Genomic DNA, 19,411 nt, shown 5'->3' on the forward strand with positions numbered 1-19,411 from the left:
ATAGTTTACTTCCTAGACCAAACCTCCAGCAGGACGACGGGGGATGGGAGCGGGCAGGGTTTGAACCCTCGACCGTCAATAAATCCGAACGACAGTCCAGCACGCAAACCGCACGACCACCCAGCCATCGTAGCCTGCACGTGGTATTTAATGTCTGTCATAATGTCTTTCAAGAGTCAAATCTCATGTACGAAACATCATGCCGCTGAACAGGAGGAAAGTGTATGCCATTTCAAAATGTAGACAATTATATATAAATCTAAATGTCTTTTAGTACAAGGAATTAAAACGTGTAAACATGAGTTAGATATTTACAAATGTATACAATTATTTACCTTGCTTCAGAATAAAGCCATCACTGAGTCAGGAAATAAAAATATAACAAACAAATGTCCCATCCGAAAATATAAATCATGGCAAAAGTCACACAACGGGAAGTAACCAGTTGGTAACTAGAACAAAGATTATGCAATTACCGTTCTTGAATTATTTCTGGATTCCACAACAAGTGTCACAGGGCATCTCAACAACACCCTGGAAGCATTCACACCCCCGTCCGTTAATCCCTGCTCACCCAACCTCTGACACCATTTTTAGTACTTTTTGTTGTTGTTTTTTTTTCGTTGTGTGAGGTTTCTCGCCATGTCATTTCTCTTCGCCGTGTATGCCAATATACCTGCGGGAGACGCGAGTGAGTCCCGCGCGCTGCGACAAGCGTGAGTTGTCGTGTTCACAGGGTCTGTTCTCACCCTTTTTTTCAACCCTCCGCCCCCCCCCCCAAGACCCTAAAAGAAAAAAAATACACAGAACGAGAGATCAGTTACTCTACAAGGAGTTGTGTAGCTTTTTCTTTACTAGTGTGTGCTTTCCGTTGGGGAGTTAAGAATTGTGTCCCCTTTTTTTTGTAGCTAAGTGACAAAGACATCTCGTGAGACCAGACGTGTTGAAAAATAGAAACATACGAAAGTAAAACTTTTTAAAATGAGAGAAGACTAGAAGGTTCCTAATCGGAAGTCTGGGAGAAGGACAAAGAGCAGGCTGGGAAGGGAGAGAAAAGACTATAGATTAGAAAACTTCTGGGAGGTATATGGGAAAAAAAAAAGTGGGTAAATATTAAAGAAGGAATAGAGTAGAAACCACAAGAGAAAAGAAAAAGAGTGAGAGAGAAAATGAAATGCAAAAAAAAAAATAGAGTGAGAGATTAAGAAAGAGAAAAAGAGAGGGCGAGTGAGTGAGAATACACTGGAAAGAGAACAGAGAGACCAAGAATTAAAGAAACAAGATAGAATAAAGGAAAAGAGAAAAGAAACAGGAAATAGATGGGAAGAATAATAGAAGAGATAGAGAGAGAGAGAGAGAAGAGAAAGAGAAAAAAGGTACATAAAGAGAATCTAGGGGGTGCCAGTAGTAAAACTTTGAGAAATACTGTGCCATAAATAATGTCAAAAGACACAGAAATCTTAATAAAATCCTAAAATTCCTTTTTTTTTATATATATGTCCAAATATTTATAGACTTTTCATATTGACAAAAAAGATGTTATAGATCTTGAAAATTCATTTTGAGCTTCTATCAACTCAGATCCACTTGCCATCTCCAAGACTTCAGTCCACCACGTCATCAGCTTTTATTTGTGCTTCCTCTTCCTAAGCCCCCCCCCCCTCCAAAGTTTAAAAATATACTATTTGATCATTTTCCAAAAATAGCATACTCATTATTCCTTATTACGCCGTCATTAAGAATAGATTTGTGGGTGAAAAAAAAGAATTAAAAAATAATACAGTTATATTTAAATTAATTTTATTTTAAAATAGTCTGCTTAGAGTCTGGTAGTAGAAAACTTGTTATTTTTACATTTTTTTCTTGTTTGCTAGACTACACACTACTGAGGCACAGAATCGAAAGAGAGAGGCAAAGAGGAGAAAGAGAAAGGGGGGGGGGGAAGAAAGTGATGAAGAACTGAGAGGGACAAAGAGAGATTGAAAGAGTGAGAGATGGTGATGCTCCAGCGCCGTTCGGTTTAATGGGAGGCAAGCTGTCTCCACAAAGATCTGTCACTAGCAATGTCTGACTCTGAAGCCTCTTCCCACCTGGTGTCCACTGCTCCGTAAAAGTGCGTCGCCAAGCTATAGGTATCGGCCTCCATGTCATCGCAACATTTGGTCTGCGTAATTCATTTGTCGGAGCACATGTCCCGCAAACCTCATGCGACGCTGTCACAACCTCATTAAGTGGTCGACTGCCAATTCGGCATAGGATTTCCTTGTCACAGACCCGAACTCTGATTCCTAAAGACCGTCTTAGCTAATTGTGTTTAGCCACATTTTGTCTTTTCTCAGTTTTGGCAGATGACTTCCATGTCTCGCAAGCATTAGTTGCTCTTGGGATGACGATTGTGTTAAGTGTTTTTTTTGTTTCTAGTCCAATAACTTGGGTGACAGAGACAGAGAGAGAGAGAAAAGCAGGGATAAATCGAGAGAGAGTGTAAGAAGGAGAGACCCATTGAGAGTCTGTGAAAGAGAGCAAAAAAGAGAGCAAAAAGAAAATATGAAAGAGAGAGAGAAAAAGAGAGAGAAAGAGAGAGAGAAAGAGAGAGAAAGAGATAGAGAAATAAAGAGAGAAAGAGTGAGGGAAAGAAAGAGACAGAGAGAAAGAGTGAGAGAAAGAAAGAGACAGAGAGAAAAAGAGAGAAAAAAGAGAGAGAAAGAGAGAGAGTGAGAGAAAGAAAGAGAGAAAGAGAGAGCGAGTGAGAGAAAGAAAGAGAGTGAGAAAGAGAGAGAGAGTGAGAGAAAGAAAGAGAGTGAGAAAGAGAGAGAGAGTGAAAGAAAGAAAGAGAGCGATAGAAAGAGAGAGAGAAGGTGATAACGAAATAACGGAGAATATATTTCCTAACATTGACATGAACAAAAATGAGGGACTGTAACCTAAAGAGAAATGTAAGAGAGACAGCTACAAGGAGATGGCTGAAGTAATTTACACATCCTGTAATGAAGCACCTTCTTCTAAAAGGGGTCAAGAATAACTTTATGAAATTATTTCAGTCTCAACTTTTTTAAAAATACACAGACCAAGACGATACAGTGAGAATGTCCCTCTCTGGTCGACAGCCCCCCAACGATGACGAGGTAGTCATGTAATCAACTGACCCACTGAGATGGACTATGATTGCATTCATCAGTGTCATCGTTACTGCCGAGAGCTGCGGAAATGAGAGTTCTGTCACCAGGATGGCTGGAGTTATCTCGGATCGCCTCGTTGAATGTTCTCCCCTGTCTTCTAATTTTCTATACTGAAGTAATTTTAAAAAAAAAAATTCTTATTCAAAATATAATCTAGAACATAAATGTTATTTTAAAATTTTCAATAGAAATTATTTTTGGCTCAAATTATATTGGAATTTTTAAAAATTATAATTTGTTGAATTTAATTTTTGCAGCTGAATAAAAGGATCTGATGGGGAGGTAACAAAGATAAAAGAGAAAACTGATTGATTCTTTCCATTGAGATCACTGGATTGCTTGGTGAAGTCAATGATAATGTAAAAATAATTTCCGGGACAAGTCTGAGTGATGGTATCACAATCTACTATCTGCAGTTTTTTCGTCACTCTTTCATTCTCTCTATCTCTCTCTCTCTGAAACGCACACATTTCTATCCGGAAGCCGAGAAACGACGAAGGAGCCAACTATTTTCCGAACAAAAGAAACACTTTTTTCTTTTAAATCTTAAAACATTTAAGGCCAACAAATGAAATTACTTCAACAAACAATGTGGTAATTTATTAAAGTCAAATACAATTTAGTAAAAACTAAATTACAGCGTTAACCAATGGAACTTTGCGAGCTTCCCTCTTATCAAAAGTCGTGGATGATTTCGTACTAATTTATTATTGTTAGACTAGAAGTATTAAAAATTAATTACATGATTGCTTCAAAATAATTGATACAATTTTATTTAATATAAGCTTTGATTTTTTTAAAAGTATTTTTTAGATGTTAGATTTGTGTTAAGTTCTGGACGCTTACTGCAGAGCTGGAGAGGAGGATCCTAGCAATGGAAATGAGATGCTACAGAAGGATCCTAGGAATCACATTTAAAGACCGCATCACAAAAGAGATTAGAGACAGGGTTACTTCAGCGATTGGACCCCATGATGGCCTGCTATCGTAAAAAAAAAACTAAAAATCTATGGCCATATAACAAGATCTTCGGGGCTCGCAAAGACCTTCCTTCAGGGAACACTACCAGGAAAAAGAAGAAGAGACAGACAGAGAAAGCGATGGTAAGGCAACATAAAAGAATGGACGGGCCCGCCATTGAAAGAGGTTCTAAATAAGGCAAAAGACAGTGATGAAGGTAGAAAGACGGTCGACGAATCTTGCATGGTGCCCCAACGGTCCAACAGACTAAGGGATAGGTAACGTTAAATGCAATGTATATTTACATATGAAAAGAACTCTGAGAACGCTCCTTTTCAATTCGAGTTCTCTGGGCCAACGTTTTTTTATTGTTGTTTAGTAGCGTGAAATTTGTAAGTAAGCAAAGTAATTCTTTAATAATTTCTTTATGTCGAACTAGACATTGTAGGGAACGCTTAGGAAGTCTACGGAATGACTAGAATATAGCCAACTGTGCTACACCCGTTACATAAAATTGACTCATCGAGAGCCAATAAAAATAATTCAAAATCAACTATTTTGTTCTTTAATAGTTCACGCAAGCTGACTGACATGTCATGTGTTTGACATGCCTGCTGTAGACAGTTTGACCCGCAATTTTTACAAAATGTTTCTTCATTTTTTAGGTTTCCATTGTTGACAAGTTAGAAGAGACGAAACTAATTTTGTTCCCTTATTGACTTATTCAACATTGTTTCTTTTAAATAATTAGTTCATTTGATATTGAAAATAGGATTAATTATTTAAACTGTATTTTTAATCTTAAGATATCCTTTTGTTCATTATGTGTTTCTTTTTCAATGATCTATTTTTAACCTGAACATAACTGTCCAGATAAGGCAGCTGCTACTTTGGTTGACGTCAGTCTATGCAATGCCTAGGCAAACTAGGAAATGGAATCATTCGATTACATATTTGCTGTATAAGATATAAGTTTGTATGTATGAATGTTTGTGTGTGTGTGTGCCTGTTGTTAGAGGTCATTGCACTGTTAGTAGATAACTAAAAAAAAACATTGTAGGCGAACTATAATCTTAACTAATAAAACTTCAGAAAACTTTAATAACTTTCTTGTGAAGAAAACTAAATAGAAATGTATATTCTTAAGTAGAAAGTAAGGCGTATGTATGTATGTTACGAATAGAAATCAAAATCGTTTGACCAATCTTGATAAAACTTGGCATAAATGTTCCTTGGGTACTAACTGGAACCGTGACGTATGTATATTATCCCTAAAACAAACTTAAGATTCTCAAAAAAAAAATTGCCCAACTCTATGAAAGAATTCCTATTTTATGGATCTAGACTCTAGACCATGTTAACATGAGAGAAGATCGAAAGGATCTATATCTAGGTATAATTTTTAAAACTACAATTCGCACAGATAGTTTTTTAATTTGACACATGAAAATTACAAAAATATAGTCTATTGATTTCATTATTTAATAAAATTAAGCTTTAAATTTATCTTTCAAAAGCATTTTTACACAGATTCGTTCCTTATATCTGCGAATTTAGACGTCCTTACGTAATTTATAATCCCATTCATCTATCGAAGCCGACATTCAGCAGACAGTCTAGATCGAACTCTAGTTCTAGATCTAATTCAAAGAGGAACGATCTACTTTATATTTTAACACATTAACATACAAAATAAAGTCCATTCATTTCATATTAACCCTCAAATTTTGAGTTTCTAAAGCATTTTTCATACATTCGTTCGCTATAGCTTCCATGTTGACATGCATTTTAATAGTCCCATTCATGTGTCGTGCACACCGCCATGTAAACACGCTATGATTTGACAGGCTACATGAGACTCTATATGGGGGATATTATATATACTAACATACAATAATTAATACGCTTCTTGAGCCATTGAATTCACTCTTAAAATAGTTGGTGTTCATCTATTATAATAGTATCAAGACTCTAGATCTAGATCTAAATATATGTAGACCTACAAGCAAATGTTTTTATTAAAAAAATGAATTTAAGTCGATTAGCTATTTTGATAGCTCCATTCATACTATTTTTTTAAATTCACGCATTCGCTTTCTTATAGCATTATTATTTCGTTTAATTGTTTCCAAAAACACTCTCAGTGACTATATCGACAATGATTCGCAAATTAAGACCAGCGGGCCGCGGGTAATATATGTCTAGTGTATTTATAAAGACAAAATCAACTTGTGATCAATGAAATAAATGTAGTAGAACTTAAGTTAAAATATTTCTTAACAAATTCTAACTCTCCACAATAACACAACCTTTCAGTCTCACGTTCCTGAGTCGTCTGTCCCAAGACTCAATGACGACAATCTCACCTATGTTGCATCCTCCACAACCAATTGCTAACCTCTTCCCACCGCCACCATAGAAACGCACACAAATGCTCTGTTAAGGAGTGTGAGTTTGTATTTTGGTTTGAGTGTGCGTGCGTGTGCATGTGTGTGTGTGCCTGCTTAGAATAATGAAAAGATTATTTTGTATTGTACTGCTTACAGTTCTATGTCTATAAGTTTCGAAACAACTACCTCCCACTAAAGGGGCTCAACTCTATAAAACATTCTAAATAATATACAGTAAAATCGGTGATTTCCCTTCGCAGATGTTTATAGGCCTACAACTTTGAGAAAGCAAGGATAAAATATAAGAATGTTAGGACTAAAAATACATTTTAAAATTTTTATTCTCAGTCTTAATGTTTAGATTAGATCTTTAGGCTTGATGTTTAGACTAGATCATTAGGTTTGATGTTTAGACTAGATCATTAGGCTTGATGTTTAGATTAGATCTTTAGGCTTGATGTTTAGACTAGATCTTTAGGCTTAATGTTTAGATTAAATCTGTAGGCTTGATGTTTAGACTAGATTTTTAGGCTTGATGTGTAGATTAGATCTTTAGGCTTGATGTTTAGACTAGATCTTTAGGCTTGATGTGTAGATTAGATATTTAGGCTTGATGTTTAGACTAGATCTTTAGGCTTGATGTTTAGATTAGATCTTTAGGCTTGATGTTTAGACTAGATCTTTAGGCTTGATGTTTAGACTAGATCTTTAGGCTTGATGTTTAGACTAGATCTTTAGGCTTGATGTTTAGACTAGATCTTTAGGCTTGATGTTTAGACTAGATCTTTAGACTTGATGTTTAGACTAGATCTTAAGAATGGTTGTTATAAAGACGCCTTTTGATCTTAGGATCTAATAATGAAAAGAAAATTTTTAGAAATCCTTTAAAAAAAACACAAAGCTTATCTAAGGGAAAGAGCTCCGCATTTACAACTATATATCTCAATAATGTAAAAGTTATTTCCCTTATTTGATAACAACAAAATAATTTACTACCAATGATTTATTGACTAACTGCTTACTTTTCAAATTGATTCATGTTTTTTTAGGTGCAATAAACGATTGTCGAATACAACTTTTGTACACGTTATTTCTCACATTTCCCATTCTCGGATCAAGTTGAAACTTTGTACAATTATTCTTTGTTCCTAAAAAACATGAATCAATTTAAAAATTGAGCTAATTTATTAATTAATTAATGGTTATTTAATTAATTATGTTTGATATAGAAAAAGGAAAAAGTCTTACAGTATTAAAATATATGGCTGTAAATGTGTATTCCGTTCCCCTATACACTTGATTTTAGGTTTTAGATTTATTGAAAGTTCCTTCAGAATGGAAGATTAATGCATCCTGGCCCAAACCTCCCGCAAGAAGACGGGGTGTACCGACTGGTAGATCTCTAATCCGGGTCCATCGAGACGACAGTGCCTACCACAAACACAGGCAGGTATCTCGCTGCCAAGAAAAAGAGAAACTGAACATCTTGGTCAAAATTTTATTCTAAACTTATAGAACAGATCTTGTACAACAGAACAGAAACTTGAATGGTCAAAGAAAATAAAGGATTTATTCTGTTTGAAGGCTGGAGACAACATTGATAACAAACATTTTTTTTGTGTATACAGCTTACAGTAGGTTATAAACAAGCAAAGCTCTGGCATACATTCGTAAATTGAATGGCGTAATAGAAAGTTTACAAATAAATCATTATACACAGGTTTAGACTTTGATAGATATCCCACAACCTTGAGAGACAAAAATAAAAATAGAAAATAGGTCACTTGCAGTGGCGTAGCAAGGTACCCGTTGGCCCGGGTGCAAGAATATCTTGGTGGGCCCCAGTGACGTAGCTAGGGCATTTCATGCCCGGTGCGACAGGTCCTCATGATGCCCTCCAAAAAAAAAGGAAAGAAACAGTAAACCATCCATTTTTTTTCTCCTAAATCAATGTGTATTCAATGTTAAGGTATCGCTAATTCGGAATACAATTAATTTTACAAAAAGATAATACAAATAATATTAGTACTTTCTTACTAGCAATTTATCAATAATTTTAACCAAAATCTTTTTTTTTCTTATCAGCTTTTGTTCAATTGACAAAATTGCCAAATGAGTGTGTCGTAAATGTGTCATCAGTCGATCGAAAGTAATTTGTACTGACAACATTTGTCCTTAGCTTGATGCCCCTCGTCAAATGATGCCCCGTGCGGCCCGCACATTGCTAGCTACGCCACTGGTGGGCCCCCTTCCCCAATAAGATGAATGTAAAGTGAGACAGAAAAATTGAGTAATTTAAATTTATTGGTAAGTTTACCAAAAGACCAATGCAAGTAGAGTAGCCTTTTTTTATAAGTAATAATGTCTTTACGTTTGATTCAGTTAGTGTCTTAAAGGTCAATGTTTGTACAATTTCTGAACAGAATTAAACGACTTAAAGATGTTTCCACTGAATAAAGAAGTGTTTTATGAGTTCTACATTCTACACATTTACATTCCTAAAGCACTTCTAGGTGTATTGATACAAACTATAATCTAATTCTACTTCCATCATTTAACAGTAACTAGATCGAACATTTTTCTGGCCTTCTAAGTAGCAAAGTCAGTAACCAGTGGGGCATCTGTTTCTAAACTTTTAGCTGTTTCTCGCTTTATGGAAAGAACACAAGGTGATGCCAACCTGCTCTGTCATAGAAATTCTTAAAATATTTTTTATTTTTATAACATTTCTTAAGTCTGTTAATATCTTTTTTTGTTCTTTAAAAGGAGATCTCAGAATTTGCGCTATTCAGTTTTAGCTTTATCATCATAAGAACAATCTGATATAAACTTTGTCACATGTAAATTATGAGTGAGTCTGGTGTGAATGTACACTTTGGTTTCTTATAGTTATAATGATTTTTGTTTGGTGAAATGCACAAATTGTAAGACAAATTTCCATACGGACAATAAAGATTATTATTATTATTATCATAGGAATCCTTGGGCCTCTTTATATGCCTCTTTTGTGTGCTTTTTTTTATAGGTTTTTATTTGTAAGTTCTCATAATTCACAATATTAATTCATAAGCAATTGAAAAGTGATTAACCTAAATCTATAATAATAGTAATAGAAATATCTTACACTTATAGTAACACTTTCCCGAAAGTGAATCACATTATTTAAATTTACGTATTTTAAATACAGAAAATAAAAGAAACAGATTAAGCTTTTTAAAAAATTGAATAATTTGTAGATGTGTCGAAATATTAATTCTTGACCATCAGGACTACCTCACTAGCCCTGATTGACATTGTTACTCGCCCCTTTCCTTATTTTCTATACAACACATTCATAGTTTCTACATCAAACTCTCTTTCTCTTCTTCCCACTCCATTAAAATAATAACAGACTATTAATACTAACAATGGTTTATGAAGATACATGGGAAAACAAAGGGACGATCTGGCAACACTAGTCCCCTCGTTCACTTAGGGCTGAACACCATGACATTAAACCTGATGGAGAACAGTTCCTTACACTTAAGTACTAGCAGTTGCTGGTATATTAACTCTAGCTTCAAACACATGGTTCATGTTTTGAAACTAATATAAAGTTTTGTGCCACGTTTTAGATATTTTGAGGGAGCCTTTCAGATTCTATATGGCATGACTTTTTACAAAATTGCAATTTGTTTTTCTTTAGTGTCATCCCTAAGTTCTCATGTGGGCCCCAACTGGCCAAGAGTTATGGGCCCAAGTGCAATCAACCCCTTTGCGCCATTGTTGCTACACCACCGGCTGTGGGCCCTTAACGTTCGTGGGACCGGGTTCATTGAACCCCTTCGCGCCATGGATGCTACGCCACTGGTCACGTGATAGATTTATATAGAGAAATTATAGAGAGTGTTAATTTTGTTTTAAATGTAGCCTTTTAATAACGTTTTAAAAAAAATATTTTAAGCTGTTTTTGTATAGCGCAACTTTTAGGCTGACACCATGCTCAGCGCGCGCTGGTCCAATCTCTTTTGTGGACCAGAGGGGGAGAGGGTGTTTCCTTGCTGCTTTTAGGCGCTCACCAAAAACACAACTCTGCTCAAGTCGGGACTCAAACTCGAGCCTTTTTGTTAGGTGACCAAGTCGTAGTCAAGCTGTTTTGGTCTCTCAGCTTTACATCAACTTTTCCTTCATTGTAAAGACAAGAAAAAAATGAAATGAAATGATAACTATCATAGGACCTTTCGGTTTCCTATTCAACAATGAGTTATGTGCAAACAGTGCTATTATATTCGAACAGTTCTGTAAGTCATGTATTGGGCAAAAGTTGTACATGTGACTCAACACAAGCAGAAGACATGAAACAATATACGGACACATGTCTGGATGACAATGGCGTAGCTAAGGATTTAGGGGGCCCGGGGGGCTTGACCTCTGAGTTAGGGGCCCCTGTATTTTTACATTGGACATCATGTCATGTAATAATGGCGTAATATTTAATGTTAAAACAAATTTCGGACACTCATTTGAGGGATTCTCAATTGGGGGTACGGAGGGATTTTCAAATTTGCCCCCCCCATCTCCCACCCTTGCTACGCCACTGCTGGATGAGTTTTAGATACGATGAACTAGTGTCTTAGTACTCTACATAAATAAACATTTAATATCACAATTAGAGATGAAAATGTACAGGCAAAATGACAGTAATAATAATATTTGATAATAGTAATATCTTTATTATCCTTGAGGAAATTCTTCTGAGACAAGCATTGACTAGCCCACACGGTAGTGTAACACTGTTCGTGGAGTCACTTCAAATCATACAAGACTATTTTAACAATAACGTGTAAGACCATGGTTCAATATGTACATGAACCTAACATTTTGATCCAGGTGTTCTATGGTTCAGTTTTTTTTTTTAAATCTAAGGGAAAGAACTCATCACTTACAACACTATCCGTCCAAAATGTAGAAGTTATTTCCCTTATTCGATATCAAGCAAAAATAATAAATTACCCAATAATTGGATAGTTTTTTAAATTCATTCGTGTTTTGTTAGGTACAATAATTGTTAAAAGTTTGAACTTTATCCGAGAATGGATGAGGAAGAATTGTGTACACTTACTTTAGGGAATAATGAAGGATTCATTTCCCCTGTTGGCACCAACGATAGTAATTAATAATTAACAAATTCGTTAATTTTTTTCAGAATTGATTTATGTCTCGTCTATGACAATGAATAATGGTGCAAAGTTTCAACTTGTTCCGAAAAATAACGTGTACAAACATTTTACCAGACAGACAGACAGACAGAGTTGATATAAGCTTTGTAACAAGCAGAAGATCCATTGAGTTCAATTTGAAGTTTGTAGCTCGTGACAGAATGAAATGGCGATCACGTGTTTAAAAGGCTGGGAGTGTCGTCTGGAGACTACTGTTATGTACGCGTGCAGAGTATTGAGTACATGTTGTTAATGGTAGACATTTATCGCAAACAAATCATATCATAAATAAAATATTGAGACAAAATAATAAACTCAAGTGAGTCTTTACAAAAATCGACATAAAAAATCTCGAAAACGTAGATTCGTTCCATAAATATTACAAAATAAATTTTACTTTTTTACTGTACCGTTACATTAAATACAAAATATAGAAGAAAAAAAAACACCCCAAAATGTGGTAATATGTGTGTGATATATGTTTAAGGGTGCTCATGTCTCTTGTGTTGAATGGGGGAGTATTCAAACCAAAACAAATACTCTCCCTTGCCGTCTTGATCTTATCACAGAAACAGAAGTCATCAGATCTACCGGACCATCAGAGACATATCAAAGGCGTCTTGGACAAGCCATGTCAGAGGCGTCTGTGAAAAGCTATATCTAGTATATCAGAGGCGTCTGGGACTGGGTTAGGGTTATGTCAGAGGCAGATGTTGCCGACTCGACAGATGTCTTCGTTCTCCAAATCTTATAACGGATGTTATATGACAGTTGTCTTTTCTTGGCAATGATATTCTTGACACAGCCGGTACAAATAGCTGTATTCATTCTAAGATAGAAATAAAATTCAGACATCATTCATTTTTTATTTTTACAATTACCCAAACTGGACAGAAAAAAACAACAACTTTAAAATGAACTTCAATAACTAGACTTAAAATAACGGTAACTTTATAACATATGAATAAATATATCGGATGACTGCATGTTGATGGTTGTTATTTGATTGGGATCTAGATTGTCTGTACAGCTAAACCAATGTAGTTGCATTTTTTTACTGTTGAACTTCAAAAAACTTGAACAAACCTCTTTGTGAATAAAATATAAATATAACTTTTATGAACAATACATACAAATTCAACTTTAGGTGACATATACAGCTGATTCAGTCTTCCTTCAGTCGTAGAACGACTATGGTTCATCTCGAACACTTTTGCGGCCATTTTTCGCAAGACGCGCTTTACTTCCAGAGCTGAGGCCTATGTTTTTTCACTGTCCATTGCTTTCTTGGTCACTGTCTCTCTCTAACTAGTGCGGCCTAGGGCTATTTCTTCCCAATGGTCAGTATCAATGTTCACTGTTTTGAGGTCCCGTTTTATTACATCCACGTCTCGGAGGTGGGGGCGACTAGTTTTTCTTGAGCCAGACGCGAGTTGCCCATAAAGAATGACTTTTGGGATGCGATTCTCTTCCATCCGGATGGAGAGCATCTAATAGGAACAAACTAAAATGCTATTTCAACAAGATGTAACTCACTTCCAATACAAGTCCATACTCCATTTAGTCTCTGGGTAGTCTCCCTCAACTATCAAGCCCATCATTTCTATTAACATGCATTAGAACAGACCAGCTCACGGTTTCATCATTCTATACCGACAAAAATTAAAACCATCCTTTTTCTCGTCGAAACCACGAGATCATACACTCCTGACTCCATAAAAACGCAGACATGGCAGAGTTTAACCGTCGAACAAAGTCCCTCCAATCAAGGGGTTGAGAACCGGTTGGCCTTGGTCCCCGCTGCCAAGAGGGCAGAGAAAACTAGATGTGACATGAAGGAAGATAACTCTAACTCGCTTTCTTTGTAACTTACAAAGCAGCTGAGTCGAGACTGCACTTATACAGCGTGCTTCACTATTTAGCAATCATCAACATCATCAAACTCTATGTGAGTGAGGGATTCGGAGGTTCCGATCCTCTCCGAAAAAAACCCTGGACTTAAAACCCTGCGCTTGTACGCAATACATGAAAGTCACCATACAGGTCAGGAGCACGTGACTTCCCAGACTTATCGAGCTGAAATTCAGCAAGTCTGGGACAATTAGAAAATAATTTTTAAAAAAAATTCGATTGCACTTCTCCGACTAATTCATGCTCCTTTAGTTCTGCTCATAGACCATAGACTATATATATATATCTATAGTGTATGGTTCTACTTCGTTTCTTTAAGGACTTTGCTTATTGCCATGTATGTCTCAAGAGAATAAAAGATGAAGCTGGTAACAATCTTTTTAAGGTAGACAGATTTATAAGGAAAAATGTTATCCCGACATTGGAGCCTCAAATGTGTTGGGGACTGTCGATTTAATATTTGGGTGTATCCCTATTGGTGTCTATTTTATTTATTTATTTAATTTTTTTTGTGTTTTCAGATTTATCCAATCCGTTAATAAGCAAGAACATGAATTATTCATTTCGTGATAAGAAGTAGGGCATATTTTATTATTCCCTATCGTGCTTCGTACTATTCACTGCTCCCAGTGTTGGCGTAATAAAGGAGTCATTCAAGGCCATTTTATAGCTACACCTCTGTTGAGACACGTAGAGTGACATTATTTTGTGACTTATGTACCTGTGACATTGTGTGTGACATGCGGTTCTGTACAGTCCTGGTCAGGAGGTACACGTCCACTGATTGGTCTATGGCCAGACTAGCCATCACGTTGTATGCAGCACAGAACTGACCACTTGTGCCCCAACCATCACTGGAAAAAATATATATATATTACATTATCTTTTTCTGACCCCGAATGATTTTTAATTGAATAACGTTTGTTAGTTGAGATACAGAGCTACCCCCTAATGTACAGAAATGTACTCCCAAAACAAATAAAGACTTTTTCGAGAGCTTCTTTTGTGTAATGATACGTATTAAAAAAATATACTGACTGTAGATGTTGGTTGATCTTTCAAAACATTTCCCGGAAATATAAAATATGGTTAAACGAATAGAGTTAGCCACTGGCTAGCATGAACTGACCGGCACTGGACAGCAATGAGTGATGTGGACGTCTCCAACAGAAAGTTGCTGATGGTCCGGTGGAGAGAGTAAAGACATTCTGTGGGCGGAATAGCGTCACCTCTGCTGGACCAAGTCACTGTGAACACTCGTATGGTCAGTGTGGATGGCAGTTCACTATCAAATGGAACCAGGGCCTGCGAGACAATACATGGGATCTAGTTATAGAATTAAAGTGTCAAACGTTTCCTATAAAGTTTTAAAAGTATATTAAAAGTTCATAACTTATAGATTTCCAATGTTTATATTTATATCTATCTATACCTGTGTAGTGGTCCGTAACAACAAGCTGGTCTCAGACACGTAGTCATTGAGTGCAGCGTGTGACGTCAGACTGAGTTGAAAGTCGGATGTGTTTAAAGGCATTTTGTCCGGCTGTTAGACAAACAAAGAGCTTTAACAATTTTGAAAGTGATAAGAAAAAGATACTTTTGTAAAGAACATTCGCACAGAGGCGTATTGAGTGAAATGTGCGCTCGGAGCTAGGTACTTAAATGGTGCCCCCTTCCCTCATTTTCCATGAACATCTCATAGAAATATAGGCTGAGGGTGGCGCCCGGGGCATCGTGCCCCCTTGCTCCCCCCCCCAACTACGCCTCTGCATTCGCATAATTTAAATAAAATGTCTCCTTGTCTGTGATTCAGAAAAAAACTAGAATATTAGCAGGAAGATATTTCACTCTCTTCCGCTATACAATTTTGTTCTTGTATGACATTGTAATGGAATATGTGGATCTAAAGTCACCATTTATACATCACAAAATTAATAGATTATATTGCTATTAAAAAGACACTCTTTACTAACCTGGATATTTTAAAGTTTGCTAACCTATTAGCTTAATAGATCAATTTCTGATTGTGAGTACGAAACAATTCCTTAGCATTGACCCAACACTTGTATTCTTTGATTTTATACAAATGACAATTTAATGAATTCAATCATGAAGTGTTATCATATTGGTATAAGGTTATTATGTCACTAATATGTAAATTTGCTATTTCCTTCGTATTATCAATCTATTGTCGTTATTTTTATATACACGTTAAAATTGCTACTATAGTTCTGTTCTGTATATAGAGTGTTGATTTACTAATGTGAAATCAGTCTTTTGAATCGTTGGGTGATGCTGGCAATACGTTCTCTTTGAGCGCATGGAGGCTACGTATGGCTACGAATTATATTCGTTATATTGTGTATAATTAGTTAATAAATTAATAAATAAGTGTAGACTATCACAAAGATCCATGTATTTTCCCGGAAATAAGTTGAATTAAACGATTACAGACAGATACTATTTTCAGTCTCTGGAGATTCCAAAACAGAACTTCGGACCTCTCGGTGTCCACAGGTGGAGATTGCTTGCTCCTAGGGCGCTAAGCTAGACATGCTATTACTCTTGATCTGCTTAAATCTAGTCCACCAAACCTCACTAAATGTTACCACCAAAACTCTGAGTTCAACAACAAATATGGGTGGTTCCATAATTACGAAAAATCCGAGACCCCTCGGTTCGAAAGCCAAGCGCTTCACCACTCAGCCACCGCGCATATAAGAAATAGCCGCGAGAAATTTTGCTGGCTGACCAGTAAGCTTAATTCTTCTGTGATTCAATATACATTATGTACGCTCCTGCAGAACTGAGAAACCGTTCTCTTGTGTGTTGTTTTTGTGTTGATTTTTTTGGTAATGTATACTGACATTCTTCTTCGTCTTCTTGAAACTGTGAGGTAGAGTTGAGCCTTTGGCTCTTGGAACTCCAGGCCAGCAAAAGTGAACAAGAGCTCCTTTCACCGGCCAGTGTACACTGTTCTGTCTGGCGCGGTGTCAGACTCGCGGCCAGAGACGGAGTGCAAGGGAGCCCTGCCATTTTCCTTTTCTATACCAGGCTAACCCTGCAGGACACGCCATTTATGTAACGGCTCCTTGAGGAACGGCGCCTGTTGTGGGAGCTTTTTACAACTACGCCCAGTGCAATAAGGATGCTCTCGCACCCCCTTAGGCACCCCCAGGGGAGTCTTGTTTTGCTACCCTTTAGCCTAATCGTTTCCTCCTACGATCGTTTCCACCCGAGCGCCACTATGAGGCAGGGTAGCATGCCCGGTATACTGACATAATAACTCGTTAAAAGTATCTCTAATTGGAACCAAAGAACAATCTAAATTATCAGGCATAATGAACAATTACAGAATAATGTTCAACGTTCTCTGTCAGAGGACTATATGTATTGTATAGGTTTTAGGCTATGTATGTAATTCTTTATTGAAAAATAATGATAATAATAATTGGGACTACGATGAATTTTCTTTCCCCTTAAGGAAAACTCGACCATGGCAGTAGAATAGAATGAAAATAAGTTCATTTTTAGAATTATAATAATAATATTAATGAGCTGACATCAACACGATTGATTCCCGTAACGGGATAGCGTGGGAAACGAGAGGCAGAACCAATTTCGTGTATTGAATGTTCAAGAAGCAATTGTTTTAATTGAAGTGAAAAAGTATCTTCCTTAAATCTTTCCACCGTTTGTTATTGTATAATGTGTTCTCATATATTACTTACTATACAGAGATTGAAGGCTTAAAATTGTTTTTTTTTTAAATAAAGTTTTTTTTTTGTTTAAATAAAAAAAAAATTGTGCTTTGATTATAAGAACTGGGTGAAGGTAAAGACATACGCCTATAAGTTGGATGAGCTGCTTGAAGCTACACCCTTACACACAGACATTTACCTCAAAAACTAGTCCTTAGGGTCCAAGAAAATTAAAGCAATAGTGTTTTGTTGTTTATTTTAAATATGAAAATCAACTGAAGATGGAAGGGAGATTTCTCTTAAGCCTAGAAATTCAAAGAGACAGTATCGATTCTCATGACAATCACAAATCTGGTAGGACAGTAACTCCTCTTACACGATTATACTCCTGTTTCATACGTCAGAATGAATTGTTCTCGATACCTCTTTAGCAAGGTCCGATATTTTAGGCGCTCCACTAATCTTCTAGTTTGCTAAGGAGATGGAGGATGTAGCTTTCTTCATCATAGGTGTGTCCGTAAGGGAGGGTGGGGGAGACACCACCAGCAAAATATTTAAAAACGCTGTTTCAATGCAAGTGACTTTGTTCTTATATAATTCATTGAATAGATCGGGTCAATGTTAACTTTATTGAAATGATTGGGTCAATGTTAACTTAATTGAATAGATCGGGTCAATGTTAACTTTATTGAAATGATTGGGTCAATGTTAACTTTATTGAAATGATCGGGTCAATGTTAACTTTATTGAAATGATCGGGTCAATGTTAACTTAATTGAATAGATCGGGTCAATGTTAACTTAATTGAATAGATCGGGTCAATGTTAACTTAATTGAAATGATTGGGTCAATGTTAACTTAATTGAATAGATCAGGTCAATATTAACTTTATTGAAATGATTGGGTCAATGTTAACTTTATTGAAATGATTGGGTCAATGTTAACTTAATTGAAATGATCGGGTCAATGTTAACTTTATTGAAATGATCGGGTCAATGTTAACTTAATTGAAATGATTGGGTCAATGTTAACTTAATTGAATAGATCGGGTCAATGTTAACTTTATTGAAATGATCGGGTCAATGTTAACTTTATTGAAATGATTTGGTCAATGTTAACTTTATTGAAATGATTGGGTCAACGTTAACTTAATTGAAATGATTGGGTCAATGTTAACTTTATTGAAATGATCGGGTCAATGTTAACTTAATTGAATAGATCGGGTCAATCTTAACTTTATTGAAATGATTGGGTCAATGTTAACTTTATTGAAATGATTGGGTCAATGTTAACTTTATTGAAATGATCGGGTCAATGTTAACTTAATTGAAATGATTGGGTCAATGTTAACTTAATTGAAATGATTGGGTCAATGTTAACTTTATTGAAACGATTGGGTCAATGTTGAATTCATAGAAAGGATTAAGTCAATTTAAAAAAAAATAAAGTTCCTTTTTTTAGAGCTTTTAATCTATGGCGCAGATGACGTAAAGGTCATCTGTTTCTGTGGTTCCACGGTAAACGAGGGTGTCAGGCGGCCAGCACAACGACCAACCAACTTTTCTTTTCCCCAACTAATGTGAAGCACCCATTTGGAGTCAGAGGCGCCCTAAAGACCCCGCAGTAAAAAATCCCAGTACACCGTGATTGAGTCAATGTTGAATTCATCGATACGATTGGGTCAATAATGAGCTCACCAAAATGATTGGGTTAGCGATTAGTTAATGTTGACTTTATGTTTGATTGGTTATTGCTCAATTCGAAAGAGATAAACTGTTCAATGTAAACTTTAATTCACAGTATTGGTTAATATAAAGGCAAATATAATGATTAAGTAACAACATATTCGATTGAACTACAAGTAACATTAAAAATGTTGGTTTTAATTATAATTAAATTTTTAGTTCCATAACAACATCAACAATATGTTTAAGGATTTTCAAATAAACTAAACAATGCCAACTACATTTTTAAAAAATAAATAATAATAATTTTCACAATATTTTATTTCCATTCTGCTTTATTGTTTTTTTTTAAATATCGCTTTTTTTAATATTATTTTTAGCGGCCCC

The 19,411-nt window shown here is 35.9% G+C and overlaps 2 protein-coding genes across 2 annotated transcripts in view; both read right to left on the minus strand.

The window, feature by feature from the left end:
• Positions 1-741, minus strand: part of LOC106068234 (metabotropic glutamate receptor 8-like) — a 203,220-nt gene extending 202,479 nt beyond the window's left edge. The window contains exon 1 of the mRNA XM_056027372.1: positions 336-741. The gene's annotated coding sequence lies outside the window, so the exon portion shown is untranslated. The remainder of the gene's footprint in view (positions 1-335) is intronic.
• A 7,331-nt stretch (positions 742-8,072) lies between these two features.
• LOC106069885 (receptor-type tyrosine-protein phosphatase T-like) overlaps positions 8,073-19,411 on the minus strand; it is a 112,492-nt gene continuing 101,153 nt past the window's right edge. Inside the window, exons 15-18 of the mRNA XM_056027700.1 lie at positions 15,071-15,181; positions 14,768-14,943; positions 14,360-14,492; positions 8,073-12,556 (exon numbers count right to left, since the gene is read on the minus strand). Of these exons, the coding sequence (XP_055883675.1) occupies positions 12,488-12,556; positions 14,360-14,492; positions 14,768-14,943; positions 15,071-15,181 (489 nt within the window). The 3' untranslated portion in view covers positions 8,073-12,487. The remainder of the gene's footprint in view (positions 12,557-14,359; positions 14,493-14,767; positions 14,944-15,070; positions 15,182-19,411) is intronic.

The sequence above is a fragment of the Biomphalaria glabrata genome, chromosome 4 (assembly GCF_947242115.1).
Source record: "Biomphalaria glabrata chromosome 4, xgBioGlab47.1, whole genome shotgun sequence".
Lineage (NCBI taxonomy): Eukaryota > Metazoa > Mollusca > Gastropoda > Planorbidae > Biomphalaria > Biomphalaria glabrata.